Source organism: Tinamus guttatus, unplaced genomic scaffold, assembly GCF_059628265.1.
Source record: "Tinamus guttatus ecotype Peru unplaced genomic scaffold, ASM5962826v1 Tinamus_guttatus_pri_ptg000045l, whole genome shotgun sequence".
Lineage (NCBI taxonomy): Eukaryota > Metazoa > Chordata > Aves > Tinamiformes > Tinamidae > Tinamus > Tinamus guttatus.
The window spans coordinates 3,187,904-3,206,016 of NW_028288579.1; the positions used below are offsets into that span (position 1 = coordinate 3,187,904).

The window sequence follows — 18,113 nt, forward strand, 5'->3', positions numbered from 1 at the left end:
CGTGCGGGCCCCACGCTGCCCGGGGTCTCGTCCGTCGTCCTTGGGAGGCCGTGGGACGCTGCTTGTTTTGGATGGCGCGCCGGTCCCCTTCCTCCCCACTCGGGTAGCTGATGCTGGATTCCCGATGAATTATTTATCACGGGACTAAAAATACTTGGAAATTCGCAGCGCGGAGCGCACGGCGCGGCCCGCAGCGGCGCTGCTGGTGCCGGAGCGGGGGACGCTGCCAGGTGACTCACCGGCCGCCCTCTCCGGCCAAGGCGCCGCGTGTCCCCCGCGCCCCCCGCCTGCGGCGGCGGCTCCCGCGCCGGGCACCGCGTCCCGCGCCGGGCACTGCGTCCCGCATCCCGCGCCGGGCGCCCCTTCTCGCCCGGCACCCTCACAGAGCGGGGCCTGGGCAGTTTCCTGCTGGAGCCGGGTGCCATCGGATGCCATTGGGAAGCCTCCGTGTCCGGCTGCGCCGTGGGGGACAGGCGCTGCACTGCAATCGCTCCTGGCTTGCAGCAGCCCCCAGGCATGGCCATTGGGCTCATTTCCTGCTTTTTTGGTTCCAAATGCTGGCAGTGCTGTGGCAGTTTGCGCAAAGGGCCAGGGGGAGTTTCTCTTGCTTGACCCGGTGGCTGAGGTGGCCGCACAGGAGCGGGGCTGGACCCAGGGCACCGGGGCCGCTGTTTGGGTTGCGCAGGATCCGTGCCCGGCTCAAGGGCACCTTCCCTCTGCTTCGAACCTGCCTCGTGCCAGCGTCGTTGGAGCCTCTCCCTGCCCCGAAACTGGAGCCAGGGGCGGTAAAAATGCAACCTGCAGCCAGGATGAGCTGCAGCTCGCGCAGGAGAGTCCCCCCAAGGGCCAGCGGCGCAAGGGGCTGCCGGAGACGTGGCTACCAGCCGGTGCAAATGGGCCACCAGCCCCAGCAAGGCGAAACTGAGCTGTCCTGTTAGCCAGGCTCCGGTGAGAGCTGTGCCGTGGGCTGGCCACGTTTTATGCACTGCATCCTCACCCTGGGCGCTTACCTGGAGAGTTAGCGAGGCCAAAGCTGGCTCCTCACGCTATGGCACATAAATGCATGTGTGTATCAAGCAGGAGGGAAGGCTGGCAGCTCCTGCCTGGCAATACGGTGCCGGCAGGGACGCGGGTACTGTCGCCATCTCCCTCATGAGCATCTCCCTGCGCCGACCCCACTGCTCCTCCTTCCCAGGGATGCTCGGGCAGAGGCTCCGGCCGGGAAGGGGCAGTGCCCTGGGGGGGGTGCAGGGCTGGCGCGGGGCCGGGTGCGATGGGCTCTGTGCGTCCCCGCAGGCACGCGGCGGCGGACATGGGCAGAGCCACCCTGCTACTGTGGATGGTGCTGGGCTGCTCGGCCGTCTTCACCGACATCCTGCTGCCCGGCCCCGAGGAGCCCGTGGTCACCGTGGCCGTGGTGTTCGGGGGCACCTCCTACCCGCTGCACATCCGCTCCCGCCTGAGCCCCCAGGGCTTCCTGGACATGCCCCTGGAGATCCGCCCCATCACGGTGGTGGTGAACAACACCAACCCCAGCACCCTGCTCACCCAGATCTGCAACGTCCTCGCCAGCCACAAGATCCACGGCATCGTCTTCGAGGACAACGTGGGGACGGAGGCCGTGGCCCAGATCCTGGACTTCATCTCCTCGCAGACGCAGGTGCCTGTCATCAGCATCAGCGGGGGCTCTGCCGTGGTCCTCACCCCCAAGGTGAGACGTCCTCCTGCTCCTGCCGCCTTCCCTGGCATTGGTGGCCCCTCTCTGCGTGGCGAGTTTGCATTTGGGCTGCGGGGCCCCGTTTGAGGGCTGCCCTCCTCTCCCCCACCCACCTCGCAGATCCCCTTCCCCCCAGCACCCAATCCCACGGGATTCACCCACTCCGGGCGGAACGATGCTCCGACGGCGATGGAGGCCGTCGGCACGGCAGAGCGCGGCTGCCTTTTCGCGACCTTCTGCAAATGCCGATTTAAGACGGAACCAGATCAATTAAGATTTGCTAATGAGAGGCCAGATGGCCGGGGAGGGGGGTGGGAGGGAGGCGCAGCTGAGGGGCTCCGGGAGCAGCTCACGGGCCAGAGGCGGGAAGGGGATTTATTTGCCCTGCAGAGTATCTGCTGCCTCCTTGCTCCCGTGATTTAAAGGGAAATTATTGGTGTGCTCGGGAAACTGCTGGAGGAATTTTGGTCAAAAAGTGAGAAGAAATCCAGGAAAAATGGCAGGGAGAAGAAGCCGCAGAGCATGGGGACACCTTGATCCTATTTTTGGTGCCTCCAGCAGCCCTCAGTCCCCCGAGCTCCTCTCGGTGGCAAGTTCAAGGTTCGAGGGGCGCGAGGAGCCCCGGGCACAGGGCCCTGGGTTCCTGAGCCCTTCTGCACCCCAGCGGCCCCGTCTCCTCCCGCAGGAGCCCGGCTCGGCCTTCCTGCAGCTCGGCGTCTCCATCGAGCAGCAAATCCAGGTGATCTTCAAGGTGCTGGAGGAGTACGACTGGGGCTCCTTCGCCGTCATCACCAGCCTCTACCCGGGCTACAACATCTTCCTGGACGTCATCCGCTCCTTCACGGACGCCAGCTACTTCGGCTGGGAGCTGCAGGACGTGCTCACCCTGGAGATGAGCGCAGAGCAGAGCGGCTCGCGCGCGCAGCGGCTCCTGCGGCAGCTCGACGCCCAGGTGCTCCTGGTCTACTGCTCGCGCCAGGAGGCCGAGTTCCTCTTCGCCGTGGCGGAGCAGGCCGGCCTGGTGGGGCCGGGCTACGTGTGGATCGTGCCCAGCCTGGCGGTGGGCAACATGGAGCGGCCGCCCGCCTCCTTCCCCGTGGGCCTCATCAGCGTGGTGACGGAGAGCTGGAAGCTGAGCCTGCGCCAGAAGGTGCGGGACGGCGTGGCCATCGTCGCCATGGGGGCGGCCGGCTTCTTCCGGGCCCACGGCTACCTCCCGGACGTGGGCCGCGACTGCCGCGCGCCCGCCGGCGCCGCCACCAACAGCAGCTTCTACCGGTGAGCGGAGACTCCATGTGGGACGCTGGGGCACCCTGCAGCACGGTCATGGTGCTCACATTACGGTGACCAAGGAAGGAGCGGGTGGCAGGGACACAGTAGGCCCTTGCTTTGGTTGCTCCCACTCACGTGTCTCACCATGCCCAGCTCAGGCACCGGTGGCTGCAACGCCCCATCCAGCACCAAGGGAGGATGGGCATGTGCCATGGGGTGGATGGGGGTTGCCCAGGCTCACGGTCCTCCTGTCATCCCCCCAGGCACCTCCTCAACGTGACGTGGGAGCACAGGGACTTCTCCTTCAACGAGGGCGGCTACCTGGTGCGGCCCACCATGGTGGTGATCTCGCTCAACCAGCACCGGCTCTGGGAGATGGTAGGGACCGCGCGGAGGCCGTGGGCTGGGCAGGACCGCGCGGGCTGGGCCCCGGCGCCCGCAGCCGCGTCGCGCGGCCCCGCCGGGCACCAAAGCTCTGCAAGGCTTGGGGGTTTCCTTCTCCTCCTCAATTGGGTGGCTGCAAAGTTGCAAAAGATTTCAAAGCCCTAATGCCCACCTTCAGGGAACAGCAGGTGTTTAGGCCTGCTGCAAGCCACGTGGAGCTTTTAGAAGCATTCCAGTTGATCCTTGGAGCTCATAATTGAAGTGCTCAAGACCCCCCGGGTGCCACACGGGACATGACGAGGCTCCTGCACTCTCTACAGGTGGGCAAGTGGGAGAAGGGCATCATCCACATGAAGTACCCGGTGTGGCCCCGCTACGGCTCCTTCCTGCAGCCCGTGGCTGACAACCGGCACCTGACGGTGGCCACGCTGGAGGAGAGGCCCTTCGTCATTGTGGAGAACACGGACCCCAGCACGGGCGTCTGTGTGCGCAACACGGTGCCCTGCCGCAAGCAGACCAACTCCTCGCAGAGGTGTGCGGGACTGGGGGACACGGGGACAGCCCATTCCTTCCCCTTCGTATATGGGTTAAAGCCCAGACATGGCTCAGTGTGTCCTGCAGCCCCTGGAGTGCTCAGGACCCCTCCGGGAGGGCCTGGGGGTGCCCTGACCTGCTTTTACGTGTCTCAGTTTCAGCGGCGACGGCTCCGTGGACCCCTACACCAAGCTGTGCTGCAAGGGCTTCTGCATCGACATCCTGAAGAAGCTGGCCAAGGCAGTCAAGTTCTCCTACGACCTCTACCTGGTGACCAACGGCAAACACGGCAAGATCGTCCGCGGGGTCTGGAACGGGATGATTGGTGAGGTAGGGGTGGGCAGGGCTCGACCCCCAAACTCATCCCCCCTTCCTTCCCCGAGGCAATCCAGGGTGTCGTTCCCCAGCCTTGCTGGGGCAGGTCCAGCGCTGGGGTGTTTCTGTTGAAATGTGCCCGAGGTTCTGCCCTGGGGCTCGTGTTGGGTTCTGGCTGGCCGTCCTCGTCCCGCGGTGCCGAGCCGCCCGCACTGAGGGTGCCCTGTCCCTTTCCAGGTGTACTACAAGCGAGCGGACATGGCCATCGGCTCGCTCACCATCAACGAGGAGCGCTCCGAGATCGTGGACTTCTCCGTGCCCTTTGTGGAGACGGGCATCAGCGTCATGGTGGCCAGGAGCAACGGCACCGTCTCCCCCTCCGCCTTCCTCGGTGAGCAGCATGGGACGGGCAGGAGAGCCCATCCCGGGGCTGGGGAGGCAAGGAGAGCGGCCAGGATTGGCCTAAGACTTGAATGAAACATTCGGTGATTTCCTGGGGCTTTCCAGTGAGAGCAAACGACCAAACCCCAGCTCAGGTGGAGCCAGAGTTTGCATCCCCTCCCCTGGGAACCCGGCTCACTGCCGAGTAATTTCCATTTCATAAGTACATTTTGCCTCTCTTCCTCTTAATAATATCTCTGCGACAAGGCTGTAATTCCTCCGGAGTAGAGTTATTGCCTGGCATTAATGGCTGAATAATTTTGCAAAGCACCTCGGCTTGGCTGCGGCGCGGGGCCGTGGCCGCGGTCCCAGCGGTGCCCGGTGCCTTGCAGAGCCCTACAGCCCGGCCGTGTGGGTGATGATGTTCGTGATGTGCCTCACGGTGGTCGCCGTCACCGTCTTCGTCTTCGAGTACTTCAGCCCCGTGGGCTACAACCAGAACCTGAGCAGCGCCAAACGTGAGTAGGGGGGACGGCGGGCGCGGGGCCGCGCCGGCCGGGCTGACGCTTCCCTTCTCCCGTCCCCAGGACCCGGCGGGCCCTCCTTCACCATCGGCAAGTCCGTGTGGCTGCTCTGGGCCCTGGTCTTCAACAACTCGGTGCCCATTGAGAACCCCAAGGGCACCACCAGCAAGATCATGGTGCTCGTCTGGGCCTTCTTCGCCGTTATCTTCCTCGCCAGCTACACGGCCAACCTGGCCGCCTTCATGATCCAGGAGCAGTACATCGACACGGTGTCGGGGCTCAGCGACAGGAAGGTGGGAGCGCGTGGACCACGAGTCCTCCTTGTGCCCGTACCTCGTTTCCCCATCCATCCGGGGTGTGAGCAGGGCTGAGCCCAAGGAGCTGCACCTGTGGGTGCAGCCAGGGCTGGAGACGGGTGTCGATGTGCCGGGATGTGCCACGGTTTGCACGTTAGACGGTTTGCACGTCGTACCCTATGGGCACGAACAGGCAGGTGGTGGGTGGCATCGTGCCCAGCGTGACGCCGGTGCCCGCGGCTCCCTTGCAGTTTCAGAGGCCGCAGGAGCAGTACCCGCCGTTCCGCTTTGGCACCGTCCCCAACGGCAGCACCGAGAGGAACATCCGCAGCAACTACCCCGACATGCACACGCACATGGTGAAGTACAACCAGCGCTCGGTGGAGGACGCGCTCACCAGCCTCAAGATGGGGTAGGCTCTGCGCTCGCGTGGGTGCTGAGGGGGCTGCAGCCTCCCCGGCTGGGCTACAGCCCCGTGTCGCGCTGCCCTCCCGCGCGCCGCAGGAAGCTGGACGCCTTCATCTACGACGCGGCGGTGCTCAACTACATGGCGGGCAAGGACGAGGGCTGCAAGCTGGTGACCATCGGCAGCGGGAAGGTGTTCGCCACCACGGGCTACGGCATCGCCCTGCAGAAGGACTCGCGCTGGAAGCGGGCCATCGACCTGGCGCTGCTGCAGTTCCTGGGGGACGGTGGGTGCGCGCCGAGCCCGCCGCGTCCTTGCGTGCCTCTGCCAGCGGGCGCTTTGCTGGTCCCATCGCCAGGGCTCTTGCTGGGAGAGAGAAGCTCCTTTATTTTATTTTATTTTATTTAAATTATATTTATTTAAATGTCGTGAAGGACAACACGAGGGTTTTCTGGCCCATGGAATCCATCCCTGCACAACAAATTAACCTGGGGAGGACAGAGGATGAGGTCTCACGGTAGCATGAGTCGTGTTGGTGGCCAGTGCCTCTGGAGGGGCTCAGACACCACTGTTGGCTGGGAGACTGTTGTGCACCAAGTATAGGAGGGCTGGGGAAGGAGAAGGACCATCCTGGGACAGGGAGTGTGGCTGGCTGGCACAAGGGAGGAGAAGGAGGTGAAGGAGAGGAAAGAGAAGGGAGAGGGCCTGCGAGGAGGATGAGCAGCTTGGGGGATGATCAGAGCAGGGGTGAGGGCAAGGGCTGAGCTGATCCCAGCTCGTTTGTCCTCTTCCTCCAGCGATGGAGAGGGGCAGGGGCTGTGCTGGGGGAGCCGCAGTGGGGTGGGATGTCTCACGCCGTGGCTCTGTGCGTGTGGTGCCAGGGGAGACGCAGAAGCTGGAGACGGTGTGGCTGTCGGGCATCTGCCAGAACGAGAAGAACGAGGTGATGAGCAGCAAGCTCGACATCGACAACATGGCCGGCGTCTTCTACATGCTGCTGGTGGCCATGGGCCTGAGCCTGCTGGTGTTCGCCTGGGAGCACCTCGTCTACTGGAAGCTGCGGCACTCCGTCCCCAAGTGCCACAAGCTCGACTTCCTCCTGGCCATCAGCAGGGTGAGCGCGGGGCCCAGGCGCTCTCAGGGGGCCCGGGTTTCCTCCCTGGAGGTGGACGCGGCTTTACTGATGCCTCCCAGGTCTTTGCAGGGCAGCTGCTCGTGTTGAGAGGTGCTGTTGGTCAGGGGATGACGTTACTGGGGCTGTGGGCATGGGGACAGGGCTTTGGTCTCCCTTCCCTCACGAGAAGAGGCCGATGTGCAGGCCAGGGGCTGGCGAGGAGACAGGAGCTGCTCCATGGAGCGGGAAGCAGGGCTGGGGCATGGGCCGCGTTGGTGTTTCTGGGGCCTCCGCCATGCAGAGCCACTCAGGCAGAGCATGTGATGCACAAGGAGATCTTAACTTGGCTTTGCTAAGAATCAGAGCTCATGCTCAGGACTGTGTCACCTCAGGGCAGCCGTCCTTGGCCCACCCAAGCCCCTGATGGCATTTGTGAAGAAAGGAGGGTCTGGCTGCTGGGTGCCACGGAGCTCCAGATGTTCTGCTGATGAGGTGTGGGGTCCCCTCTCTCCACACAGGGCATCTACAGCTGCTTCAACGGGGTGCAGACCCCGGTGAGCCCCGCGCGGGCGCCCACCCCCGATGTGACGGCCGGCTCGGCCCAAGCCAACGTGCTGAAGATGCTGCAGGCCGCCAAGGACATGGTGTCGACGGCCAGCGTGGGCGGCTCGCTGGAGACGGCCACACGCACCATCGAGGACTGGAGCAGCCACAGCGAGCGCCTCCACACCACCTTCTCGCTGCGGACGCCCCAGCTCGTGGTGCAGAACAGCACGGGCGCCCACCGCCCCTCGGAGCGCTTCCCCCGCGCCTACGCACCCAAGGGTGCTCCTGCGGGCCTGCCCCAGCCCGTGCTGCTGGACGCCAGGGCGCACGGGGACGAGAGGTGGCGCGGGGCCAACGCGCAGCCCCGCGGCCTCCATCCGCTCAAGGGCCGCGGCGGCTGCGCAGGGGACAGAGCGCTGCCTGGGGCTGCGGCGGGCGCCGCCGGCCACCTCCTGGTGCAGACCCTGCCCGAGGGCGACGGCCCCGACGAGCCGCTCATGGGCAACCACGTCGGTGCCGCCTTCTCGCCCCTGGCGCCGCCGCGGGAGCTGCCGCTGCCGGACATCTACCGCGAGCACAAGCGGGCCGAGCGGCTGCGCAGCGCCCCGCCGCGCTGCGGGGACGGCGGCCACGGCCCGCGCGCGACGCTGCCCCGGCTGCTCTCGGCCAAGGAGGCGCCAGGCAGCCCCGGGCGGGCGCCCGCGGGCGCCCACGGCTCCTTCCCCAGGGCCGAGAGGACTTGCGGTGCCCTGGGGCTGGGAGGCGGCGCGGCCGGGGAGCAGGAGCGGCCGGGCCGGCGCGCGGCCTCGTCCCGCGAGCGGCGCCGCACGCTGCGGCCCGGCGATGGCGGCAGCTCTCCTGCCCGCGCCGCCGTGCCCGACCTCTTCCCCAGCGGCTGCGGCGCTGCGGGGCCGCCACGCTCGCCGGGCGCGCGGCTGCCCTCGTACGGGGAGGCGTGCGGGCTCCACGGCGGGCGCTGCGCCCGCGCCGACGCCGCGCTGTCCCTGCATGCGCCCGCGCGCCCGTGGGGGCCGCCCGCCGCCCGCCACCACCGCGGCTACCGGGACTGCGGCGCCCGCGCGGCGCCCGCGCTCCTGCGCGCGGCCGGGCCTGGCACCGCGGGCGGCTACGGCGGCCGCTCCTGGCGCCGCGTCTCCAGCCTCGAGTCGGAGGTGTGAGCGGACGGGGCCGCGACGCCTCCCCGACGGGCCCTGCTGCGGCGCCGCGCGCCCTGTCCCCACGTGGGCCGGCGGCGGCAGCGCCAGGTCCAAGCGCTGCGGGTGCCCTGTGTGGGGGGTGACGGGGGCAGGTCCCCGGGGGACAGCGGCCGTCCCTGCGCCCGGACAGGCCTCGCTGGGGCCGCCACCCTCCTCGTTTGCTCTGCGAAGGGACTTGAACGGCCACGTGCAGGTCATTAAAGAGACATTTTGAGTCCTTGTGGGGCTGTTTGTCCCTCCGCCCGCGCTCAGGGCTGCCCGCAGCTGGGACCCTCCTGTTCCCCGGGCACCATCGGTGTGACGAGCCGGTCCCCGAGGCCGTTCTGCGGGGGGACGGGATCCACGGGGAGGGGAGGGGAGGGCGCCTGGGGCTGGCAGTGCGTGGGGCCGCGGGGCCGGCGGCTGCACGTGTGGGCGCAGAGCTGCAGCGCGCGGGGAGGCCGTGGGCACGGGGAGGCCGTGGGCGCGAGGGGCTGCTGGCCCCACAGCGCCAGGACCTGGCTGGTCCCTTTCAGTCACAGGCACCGGCTGGGAAGCGCAAGGAGGGCTGCAAAGGGCTGCGGAAGTTGGGAAGGGCCTGGAAACACATGGGTGGGGGGGCAAAAATGTCCCTCCCTCCCTTCCTCCCTTCCTTCCTTCCTCCATTTCCTTCCTTCCTTCCTTCCTTCCTTCCTTCCTTCCTTCCTTCCTTCCTTCCTTCCTTCCTTCCTTCCTTCCTTCCTTCCTTCCTTCCTTCCTTCCTTCCTTCCTTCCTTCCTTCCTTCCTTCCTCCTCCCTTCCTTCCTTCCTCCATTTCCTTCCTTCCTTCCTTCCTTCCTTCCTTCCTTCCTTCCTTCCTTCCTTCCTTCCTTCCTTCCTCCCTTCCTTCCTTCCTCCATTTCCTTCCTTCCTTCCTTCCTTCCTTCCTTCCTTCCTTCCTTCCTTCCTTCCTTCCTTCCTTCCTTCCTTCCTTCCTTCCTTCCTTCCTTCCTTCCTCCCTTCCTCCCTTCCTCCCTTCCTCCCTTCCTCCCTTCCTTCCTTCCTCCATTTCCTTCCTTCCTTCCTTCCTTCCTTCCTTCCTTCCTTCCTTCCTTCCTTCCTTCCTTCCTTCCTTCCTTCCTTCCTTCCTTCCTTCCTTCCTTCCTTCCTTCCTTCCTTCCTTCCTCCCTCCCTCCCTCCCTCCCTCCCTCCCTCCCTCCCTCCTTCCTTCCTTCCTTCCTTCCTTCCTTCCTTCCTTCCTTCCTTCCTTCCTTCCTTCCTTCCTTCCTTCCTCCCTCCCTCCCTCCCTCCCTCCCTCCCTCCCTCCCTCCCTCCCTCCCTCCCTCCCTCCCTTCCTTCCTTCCTTCCTTCCTTCCTTCCTTCCTTCCTTCCTTCCTTCCTTCCTTCCTTCCTTCCTTCCTTCCTTCCTTCCTTCCTTCCTTCCTTCCTTCCTTCCTTCCTCCCTCCCTCCCTCCCTCCCTCCCTTCCTTCCTCCCTCCCTCCCTCCCTCCCCTCCCTTCCTTCCTCCCTCCCTCCCTCCCCTCCCTTCCTTCCTCCCTCCCTCTCTTCCTCCCTCCCTCCCTTCCTCCCTCCCTCCATTCCTCTCTTCCTTCCTTCCTTCCCTCTCTTCCTCCCTTCCTCCCTCCCTTCTCTCCCTTCTCTCCCAGGGTTCAATCCAGCCTCTCTCCCCATTCCCCCGCACTCCGGCCGCAGTGCTGCCATCCCGCGCCGGTGCCCACGCTTTAATTCCCATTATTTATTTATCCCGGCAATTGTCGCTTAATTGCCTTGGCGGCCCCGTCGCAGGCGTCTCGGCGCGGAGGCCGCTGGCCGTGCATGAACACAGGCAATAAATAAACAGCCCCATGGGCTCCCCGCAGCGCTTCCCTGTGGAATAAGCACCCGTGGGTGCCCGTGCAGCTGAGTGGGCACTGGAGGCACAAAGGGGAGCTCAAAGAAAAAGATAAAAAGTAAAATCCCCAACCCAGGGTTTTAATTAATTAGTTATGTCCCCCGTGACTCCGCGGAGGCAAATGGCTCTGCTCATGTTTTATGGACGGGCTCTGCCGCGGAGCCTGGGGACGGCGCCTGGGGTGACGCGGGCGGGGTAGCGGCCTCCCTGCTCATTTGCATGACATTTGCATGCACCCCCGAGCCTGGCAGCGATCCCCCCTCTCGGCGTGGGGCCGGAGCGGGGCTCAGGGCTCTGCGAGGCAGCGCTTGGTGCTCATCAGCCCTTGAGGGATGGTATTTCTCGTTGGTGAAAGTGTCTCATCAATCACGCGTTAATGCAGCCGGCTCTGGCCTCCACAGCGCCCGGGACGCTGCAGTTTATGAGTGTCCCGGGTGGAGGAGACACCCCAAAACCTCTGCGCAGGCCCCATCCCGCGGCCCCGCGGCCGGGCGCTGTTGGGGGTTCCCCAGTTTGGGGGCTGTAACGCTCCTTTCCCAGGGTTTGAGGGTGAGTTTCCCCCTCCGCCGTGAGCTCTTTACAAGGACCACGCCAGCCCCACGCGCTGGGACCCGGCCCCGCTGCAGAGGGGGCACTGGGGAGGCGCAGCCAGCCCCGTGCCACAAACCAAAGGAGGGTTCAGCCTTTCCCAAACCTGCTTGCTCGAGGGTTTGATTTTCCCTTTGGCTGCTGTTGCTCCTTGAAGTGCTGCAAACGACTGGATTCAGGATCAGCAAACGCTGCCCGTTTGATTGCAGATTTACAGCCCAAGCCCCAAAATCCTCCACTGCTTGGGAGGTCCTTCGAGGGAACCAGGGAGAAAGTGTTTATTTCCATCATAAAGATGCGTTTTAATATTTTAACATAAATCAAGCGGCGCTTTATGGTGATAATAAATTTGCTGGCAGAAACTGCCTTTGCAGCCCGAGGCGGTGGAGCAAGTCAATTTGTTTGGGTTTAAGTGTAAGGAGCTGTAATTGAGCAGGGGAACATGCAGCTGTTGTAATTGAGCTCCCAGACCCCCCGGAGGTGGCGGGACGCGGGTCCCGTCGCCCGCTCTGCCCGTCGCTGCTCCCGGAGCCGTCGGGCGCCCGCGGCCCCTCGGGCAGAGCCTCTGCTCACACTGTGCCAGGAGGACGGGGCGAACAAGGACGCCAGGCTGCAGTATAATGTGCACTTTATTTGGGTTTCGATCCTTTTTTTTTTTTTTCTTTTTTTCTCTTTTTTTTTTTGAAAACCAATGACAGTCGGGACAAGCATCATGTGAGGATCCGTAATGTGGATTTTCAGCACTGATACCACCATATAAAACCAGTCTCATTCCGGCTCACGCGGGCGCGCCGGCCACTTCTCCTGATTTTTAAGGCATTGCTCTGTCGTGTCCTGCAGGACAAACGTCCCCCTGTCCCCTTGCCCGGGGCAGAAGGCACGGGGTGACCGCGAGCCCCGCGCTGGCCACGCGGCCACCACAGGGCCATGTCCAGCCCTGGGAGGGCCAAGGTTGCTGCTCCGGAAGGAGAGGCCCCTGCTCGGCTGCCGGGGGCTGAGATGGGAACAGGGCAGCGGGAACGGGAACAGGAGGATGAAAGGAGGGACGGGAGGATGGCGATGACACCAGCGCTGAACGGGGGAGGCAGAAGCAGCGGCAGCCGCGCGGTGACACGTTGCTGCTCCAGCTGCCCCGGCACCAGCAGCGCTTCCCGCTCCGCTGACTCCTCCTGGCGCTGAATAATCCCTGCCCTGGCTCTGCCCGGCCTGTCCTGCCGCGGCATCCGCGCTCCGGCCTTCTCCGGCAGTGCGGAGCGCCGGGAAGGGGCTGCCGAGGGAAGGGGCTCCCACGGGAAGGGGCTCCCACGGGAAGGGGCTCCTGCGGGAAGGGGCTCCCGCGGGAAGGGGCTGCCCGCGGGAAGGGGCTGCCCGCGGCCGGTGCCACCGTCCCCCTCCCAGCGATGCCCAAGTTTCCTGCTCCTGCGGCCCTCACGCCGGATCCGCGGAGCAAATGGGAACTGGGGGTGTTCCGCAGCCATGGACTACAAGAGATCCCAGATCCTAGGCAAGCCATGGTGCTCCTTACCCAGAGCGTAAGTGGAACGGATAGTTCAAAAATAGAGGGTAGGGTCAGGGCTGCTCCCACCCCAGTTTCTTTTCTCCCTCCCCGCCACCCGGCCTAGGGGGTTTGCGGCCGTGGGGGTTGCAGGTGACCAGGACAAGTTACCCCAATCCCGGCAGACGCCACGCGGGGCAGGTCGCTGCCCTCGGAGCAGGGGACGTTGAGCGGAGCAGCGCGGGGAGCAGGCGAGGCGGCTCCGCGGGGGCTGAACCTGCGGCTCCGCGGGCAGAGGCACCGGGACGAGCGGGGCAGGAGCAGAGCCAGCAGCACTGGGATGAGGGCGGCTCCGCGGGCAGCCCCGCGCTCGGGGCGCTCAGTCCAAGCTGTGCGCCGCGCTGCTCCATCCGCACCCAAATGGAGACACGGAACCGTGTCCAGGTGTGACCTGTGCTCCCAAGCCAGGGCCTGGGAACTTCCCCGGCGCCGCGGTCCCGAAGCAGCCCCAAAGTCTCCCGTGGAGCCGTGCGGGGAGCATCAGAGCTTCGACTCGCTCAGGACGATGTTTGCAGTCACAAAGACGAAGCAGGAGAAGCCCCAGATGAGCACAAACACAATCCAGAAGGTGTGCCGGAACGGGGACAGGTGCTTGTTCACAGTCCCGCTGCCGAACACCAGCTGAGTGTCCTTGCGGCTACAGTACGCCAGGAAAGCGGGAATGAGGTACTGGATCCCGTTCCCAGCGTAGGCCCCCGTGATCCCCACCAAGGACTCCAGATCGTGCGTGCAGAAAGCCACCAGCACGGGGGGAACCAACGTGATGGCAGGAAAGACAATCCTGTCCACCACCCAGGGGTACGTCCCCCCTTCCCTGTGGAAAAGGGTCTTCCAGTTGTTGCGCAGGGTCACGGCGATGATGGGGAAGTTGGTGCTGATGGTGAAGACCGGGAAGAGGCCCAAGAAGTAGCGAACGAAGGCGACGTTGATGATCTGACAGTTGGTGAAGTTGAGCGTGTACATGTCCATGAGGGTGTCGTTGCGGAAGCAGTAAATGGCGGTGAAGGACAGCAGGCTGTAGAACGCCAGGATGAGGACGTAATCGAGCAGCACGAGCTTGTTGACGTGCCTCTTCTTGGAGATGGGGGTGATGAGCGACGGCAGCGAGTGCTGGCACATGAAGGAGTACACACACACCCCAAAGAGGTTGCGGATGCCCGACAGCTGCGCCACGGACGGGTGGCCCTCTGCTTGGCCTCGGCTGATGCGGATGAGCGCCAGGATAATCATGAGGATGAACGCTGCGGAGGGAGAACGGGCCACGTCAAGCTCAGTCCACGCTCCCCGTGACCCTCCTGCCATCGGCCTCGGCACCAGAGCGTTCCCAGCCCCGGGGGGCTGCACGGCACAGGCAGGAGCCACAGGAATCATCCACGACTCGCCCCCATTGCCAGCACCCGCTGTCCAAAGCCATCCCCTTCCTGCCGAGGGTCTCGGGCCACCCGGGCCTCTGCCACGCACCTTGGCTAATTGTCACTGTCCATAAGTGACCCACAGGGACCCTTTCCAAAGGAGGAGACGATCCAACCCGGCTGCAGAGAGTTAAGCCTGGTAACATTCCCGTACGCTTTGTGGCCAGACGAATATTTTCCAAGCCCTCACCTATACATACAGGCAGATGTAAGGGGACAGCTACTACAGAGCGTTCCTGTCCCTGTGACCTGTCAAGCACAACGGCACAAGAACTAGCCAGCCATTTCCAAGGAAAGAAGAACAGCCTGTCTGTAGTTAATCCCAGGTGGAGAAGCCAGTCTGGAAGGGACTCGAACGGCTGCTATTAAAATTCATCACTTCTAGGCATGAAGTCTGCTTGTCTACCCTTTACTTATGTCAGGGAAAAGCCTCATAACATTTTATCAGCTTGTCACAAAAAGCTACTTGCTATGGACAAAAGGAAATGGAAAGATGGGGCTAATACCTTTATTTCCTCTGCTGCTGGAAATTTGACCAGAAGCAGCTATTGCTGGACTGTTATCCCTAGCACGACACAAACAGCAGAAACCTAATTCTGGCACCCCAGGAATCCCATCGGCCTGGGAAAGCCGCTCACCGGCGGCTGGAGCTGCCAAGGAGCGGGGAGGCAGCCTGCCTGGCCGGGCAGCAAGCAGCAGCATCCACAGCCTCATGGTGGCGAGGGACGGGCCACGGCAGCCTGCACGGAGCTGTCCCACGTCGGTGTGAGCATCGAAGCACGGCCATGAATTACCAGGTATTCGAAAAAATAAAGTGCTGACACCGCCATTACGGATAACTGTGAGTGTCGTAAATAAAACGGCAAGGAAATGAGAGCAGCACCCGTGCCCACGGCCAAGCCCACGGCACCGCGAGCAGAGCTCACCGTGGGGCAGAGACACCACTCGCTCTGCAGGAAACGGGCAGCTGGGGATGGAAAACCTCCAGGGACAGGCTTAGGGAAGTGGTAGTTACAGACCAGTTAGCAGATGTCCCCAGAGAGACCAGATTAACCTCGGCTGAGGCATCAGCATCTCTCACCCCCCACAGCAGTTTCCCCTCGCTCTCGTCTCACACAATCCTCCTTTTCCTCACGTTGCAAACACCGGATTCACGCTGAGCACTTACGCATCCACACTCTGCATTTCACCTCTTACTGCCCCAGGAAGCCTCTCAGCTCCCAGCTGTGTCCCGGTGCCAGGGCCAGTCCAGCAGCGCTCCGAGGCGGCTGCGGGACGGGAGATGACGGCACCTCCATCACCCGAAGGCAGCAGCACAGCGGAGCTGCCTGGGAGCGCTGCACCGCGGAGCTGCCCGCTGCAGGGTTCAGGGCTGGGAACAGCAGCAGCTCCTTGCTCGGGATGCGCACGGTTCCCCTCGCCCCGCTCCGGCGCGACGCGCTGGGAACGCAGCCCGGCTCCGGCGCTCGCCCATGCCTCCCCAGAGCACAGAGCCTTGCCCGTCACATCAGGTAGAGCAGGACAACCTCACAGAGCTGTGATCCGGGTGACACGGCATCGGGAACGCTCCCCAGGGCCGCGCATGCCACGAGCAGAGGAGAGGGTGCCCCGAGGCCCAGGAAAGGCAGGGGAGGTAACTGGAAACGCACTGAGGCTGCTCCTGCCCCTCTCGCGTGGGAACGGGGTGCCCTCCGAAGCCCAAAACAACCCTTTCTGTATCTTGATTTAACTGCAGCAGCTTGTTCCTCTTCCCCTGCACACCACACAGTAAATCTCTACCAACCACGCTCAGCCAAGGGTAACGAGTGACCTATTTCCATCTCGCAGCCCTCTCACCGGTGGCTCCACACGCCGCTTCCACCCTGGTGCCAACGGCAGCGCCTGGGCTTCAAGGGCACCTTCACTGGGAGACCCCAGGGCTTCGCTGCCCGCGTGTGTTCTGCTGCTCCGGAGTCCTGGACGATCAGGCTGCTTCCAGCGCGTTTCCTAAGCGGCAGATAGAACTCTACAGCCTTAACAAACTAGAATTCAGAGAACTTTTTCTTTTTCTTACATTTTCTTTCAGAAATTAAATCTTCTAATAGTCTGAGGAGTGATAATCCAGGACTAAGGTCTAAACTCTTACTGTTTTCAAGAGACAAGCTGTGATGTCTCACTGAACACTTGGGACATGGTTTGAAACGCTGCACCAGTCTTTGGGAGACCATGACGTTCCTTCAACAGCGCCTTCCTTGCCCTGGTGCAACCCTCATTTTGTTAAAGAAATCGCACTCTTCTGCTCTTCCCCGATATCCCTTAGCACCTCTCTTGGATCTAGATGTAAAGCAAAACCCCTTGGATTCTTCACTTACGCCAGTGCTCACCTGTATACAACACAGCCCTCCTTCCCCACTCTCCCACACTATTTTGGGAAAGGAGACCTGCTCCAAGGCATCTGCCAGTTATCCCGTCATTCCTAGCGAGACCCAGGGAGTCCTGGGGCTGGAGACAACCGTGCTCTGATATTTAGGAAGTCTAGGATCTGAGAGCTTGCCTGAGCTGGCAGTGCCACAGAGAGCTGCTTCCTGCTTGTTTCCATGGACTGAAGCAGATTCCTAAACAGGATCAGAGAATCTCCTCAGACATTTTAGATCCTACTGGCCCAAAGCACAAACCTGACTTTGTTCAGCTACATTTGGTGCTCTACCATAAACAAGAAACGGTACAAACAAGATCAAAACACTACTCCATGTTTGTTTGTTTTTTTTTCTCCTTCCTCCTGCCACCCCACGAACCAAGTACACGGGATAAACCAATCTCTCCCCTAAAAGTTCCCAGTTCTGGAGGAGATGCTGTGATTGAACATTGCCCCTGCCTAACGCTCCATGGATATATTATCCTTGAGGGAGGTGGAAAACGGGCGGCAAACCCGGAGATCACAACAGCAATCCTGCCCCCACAGCTGTGCTCTCCCTCCTGGAATGCAGGTTTTCCCTGTCCTGCGCCTGCAATCAGAGAGTTAACACATTTGCATCCTAGATTTATCGCCCTGTCCCTGGGAGGAGGCAGGGCTGAAACGAGGCTCTGAAACCCAGTTAGGCTGGATGATAAATCAGGATGAAGAGAGGCTGACGGACGGAGTGACGGGCAGCGTGGAGCAGACGGGGCAGCCCGGGACCCTGCTCGCCGCCTCCTCCGTCCACGGGACCGCTCCAGGCCACCCCTCGCTGCGACACCAACGCTCCCAACACACTGCTCCTCCACCAGCGCGACACGGCGGTGAAAAACCCGGAGCTTCTTCTCAACAAACAGCACAGAGCATCGGAGCAGCACGCTTCGGGGATGAGAAAACATCATCCACAACAGCCTTGGACCCCTTCCAGCCCAACACGCCACTGCGCAGGCTCTGCAGTCACCAAGGCACGAGGACACTGCACCCATCCCGTCTCCTGCTCTCCGGAGCCGGGAGCATCCTTTTAAATGAGCCTAGGGAATGAGAAGGGGGGGATGCTGTTAGGAGAGAGCTGGGCTGTGCCATGACCCCTGTTCCATCGCCTCTCCCTGCAGACCTGTCCTGCTCCGGGAAGGAAGAGCAGCTCTTCCCTGGAGGCAGCTCCGGCCCCGCTCCACGCGGGATGCGTCGTTCGGAGCCAGGCAGCTCTGCTGGGCTTCTTGCAGATGGAAAAAGGATGAATATGGATGAGCACACATCCAAATATCAGAATGCCCACAAAATATGGGAGTCTGGGGACATTAAAACGCACATTTTTGTGAGCTTCGATAGAAATGTAACAGAGCTATATAGAGAAGCAGTGAACATAACAGAATGGCTGAATTATCTTCACTGAGTTTAAGCATTGTTTTGCAGCATCAGAGCAAATACCTTTGGAAATGATAAATGCTGTCTCATGCTTGTGCTTCATTTCTCTGCAAAACGGCAGTCGCAGGAGGAAAAAAATAGCTGAAACACTTTATTTTCCCTCCGATCATAAGAGATTCCTAA

At 62.6% G+C, this 18,113-nt stretch overlaps 2 protein-coding genes across 3 annotated transcripts in view; one reads left to right on the forward strand and one right to left on the reverse strand.

Moving 5' to 3' along the window:
- Nucleotides 1–1,302: 1,302 nt before the first annotated feature.
- On the forward strand, nucleotides 1,303–8,667 carry GRIN2C (glutamate ionotropic receptor NMDA type subunit 2C). The gene is made up of 12 exons (XM_088537486.1): nucleotides 1,303–1,711; nucleotides 2,403–2,995; nucleotides 3,253–3,367; nucleotides 3,694–3,905; nucleotides 4,063–4,237; nucleotides 4,460–4,613; nucleotides 4,996–5,121; nucleotides 5,191–5,420; nucleotides 5,675–5,835; nucleotides 5,928–6,115; nucleotides 6,711–6,943; nucleotides 7,462–8,667. Exons 1-12 carry the CDS (start codon nucleotides 1,313–1,315, stop codon nucleotides 8,665–8,667), a joined length of 3,792 nt encoding a protein of 1,263 aa, XP_088393612.1. The 5' UTR covers nucleotides 1,303–1,312.
- A 4,532-nt stretch (nucleotides 8,668–13,199) lies between these two features.
- SLC38A12 (solute carrier family 38 member 12) overlaps nucleotides 13,200–18,113 on the reverse strand; it is a 37,143-nt gene continuing 32,229 nt past the window's right edge. For both annotated transcript variants that reach the window (XM_010216029.2, XM_010216028.2), the window contains exon 9: nucleotides 13,200–13,960. In XM_010216029.2, the coding sequence (XP_010214331.2) occupies nucleotides 13,200–13,960 (761 nt within the window). The remainder of the gene's footprint in view (nucleotides 13,961–18,113) is intronic.

Coding starts and splice junctions, on each gene's coding strand:
- GRIN2C (XM_088537486.1), top strand. CDS start 1,313: ATGGGCAGAGCCACCCTGCTACTGTGGATGGTGCTGGGCTGCTCGGCC. Junction 5,836..5,927: donor CTCACCAGCCTCAAGATGGG/GTAGGCTCTGCG, acceptor CGCGCGCCGCAG/GAAGCTGGACGCCTTCATCT. Junction 6,944..7,461: donor TCCTCCTGGCCATCAGCAGG/GTGAGCGCGGGG, acceptor CTCTCCACACAG/GGCATCTACAGCTGCTTCAA.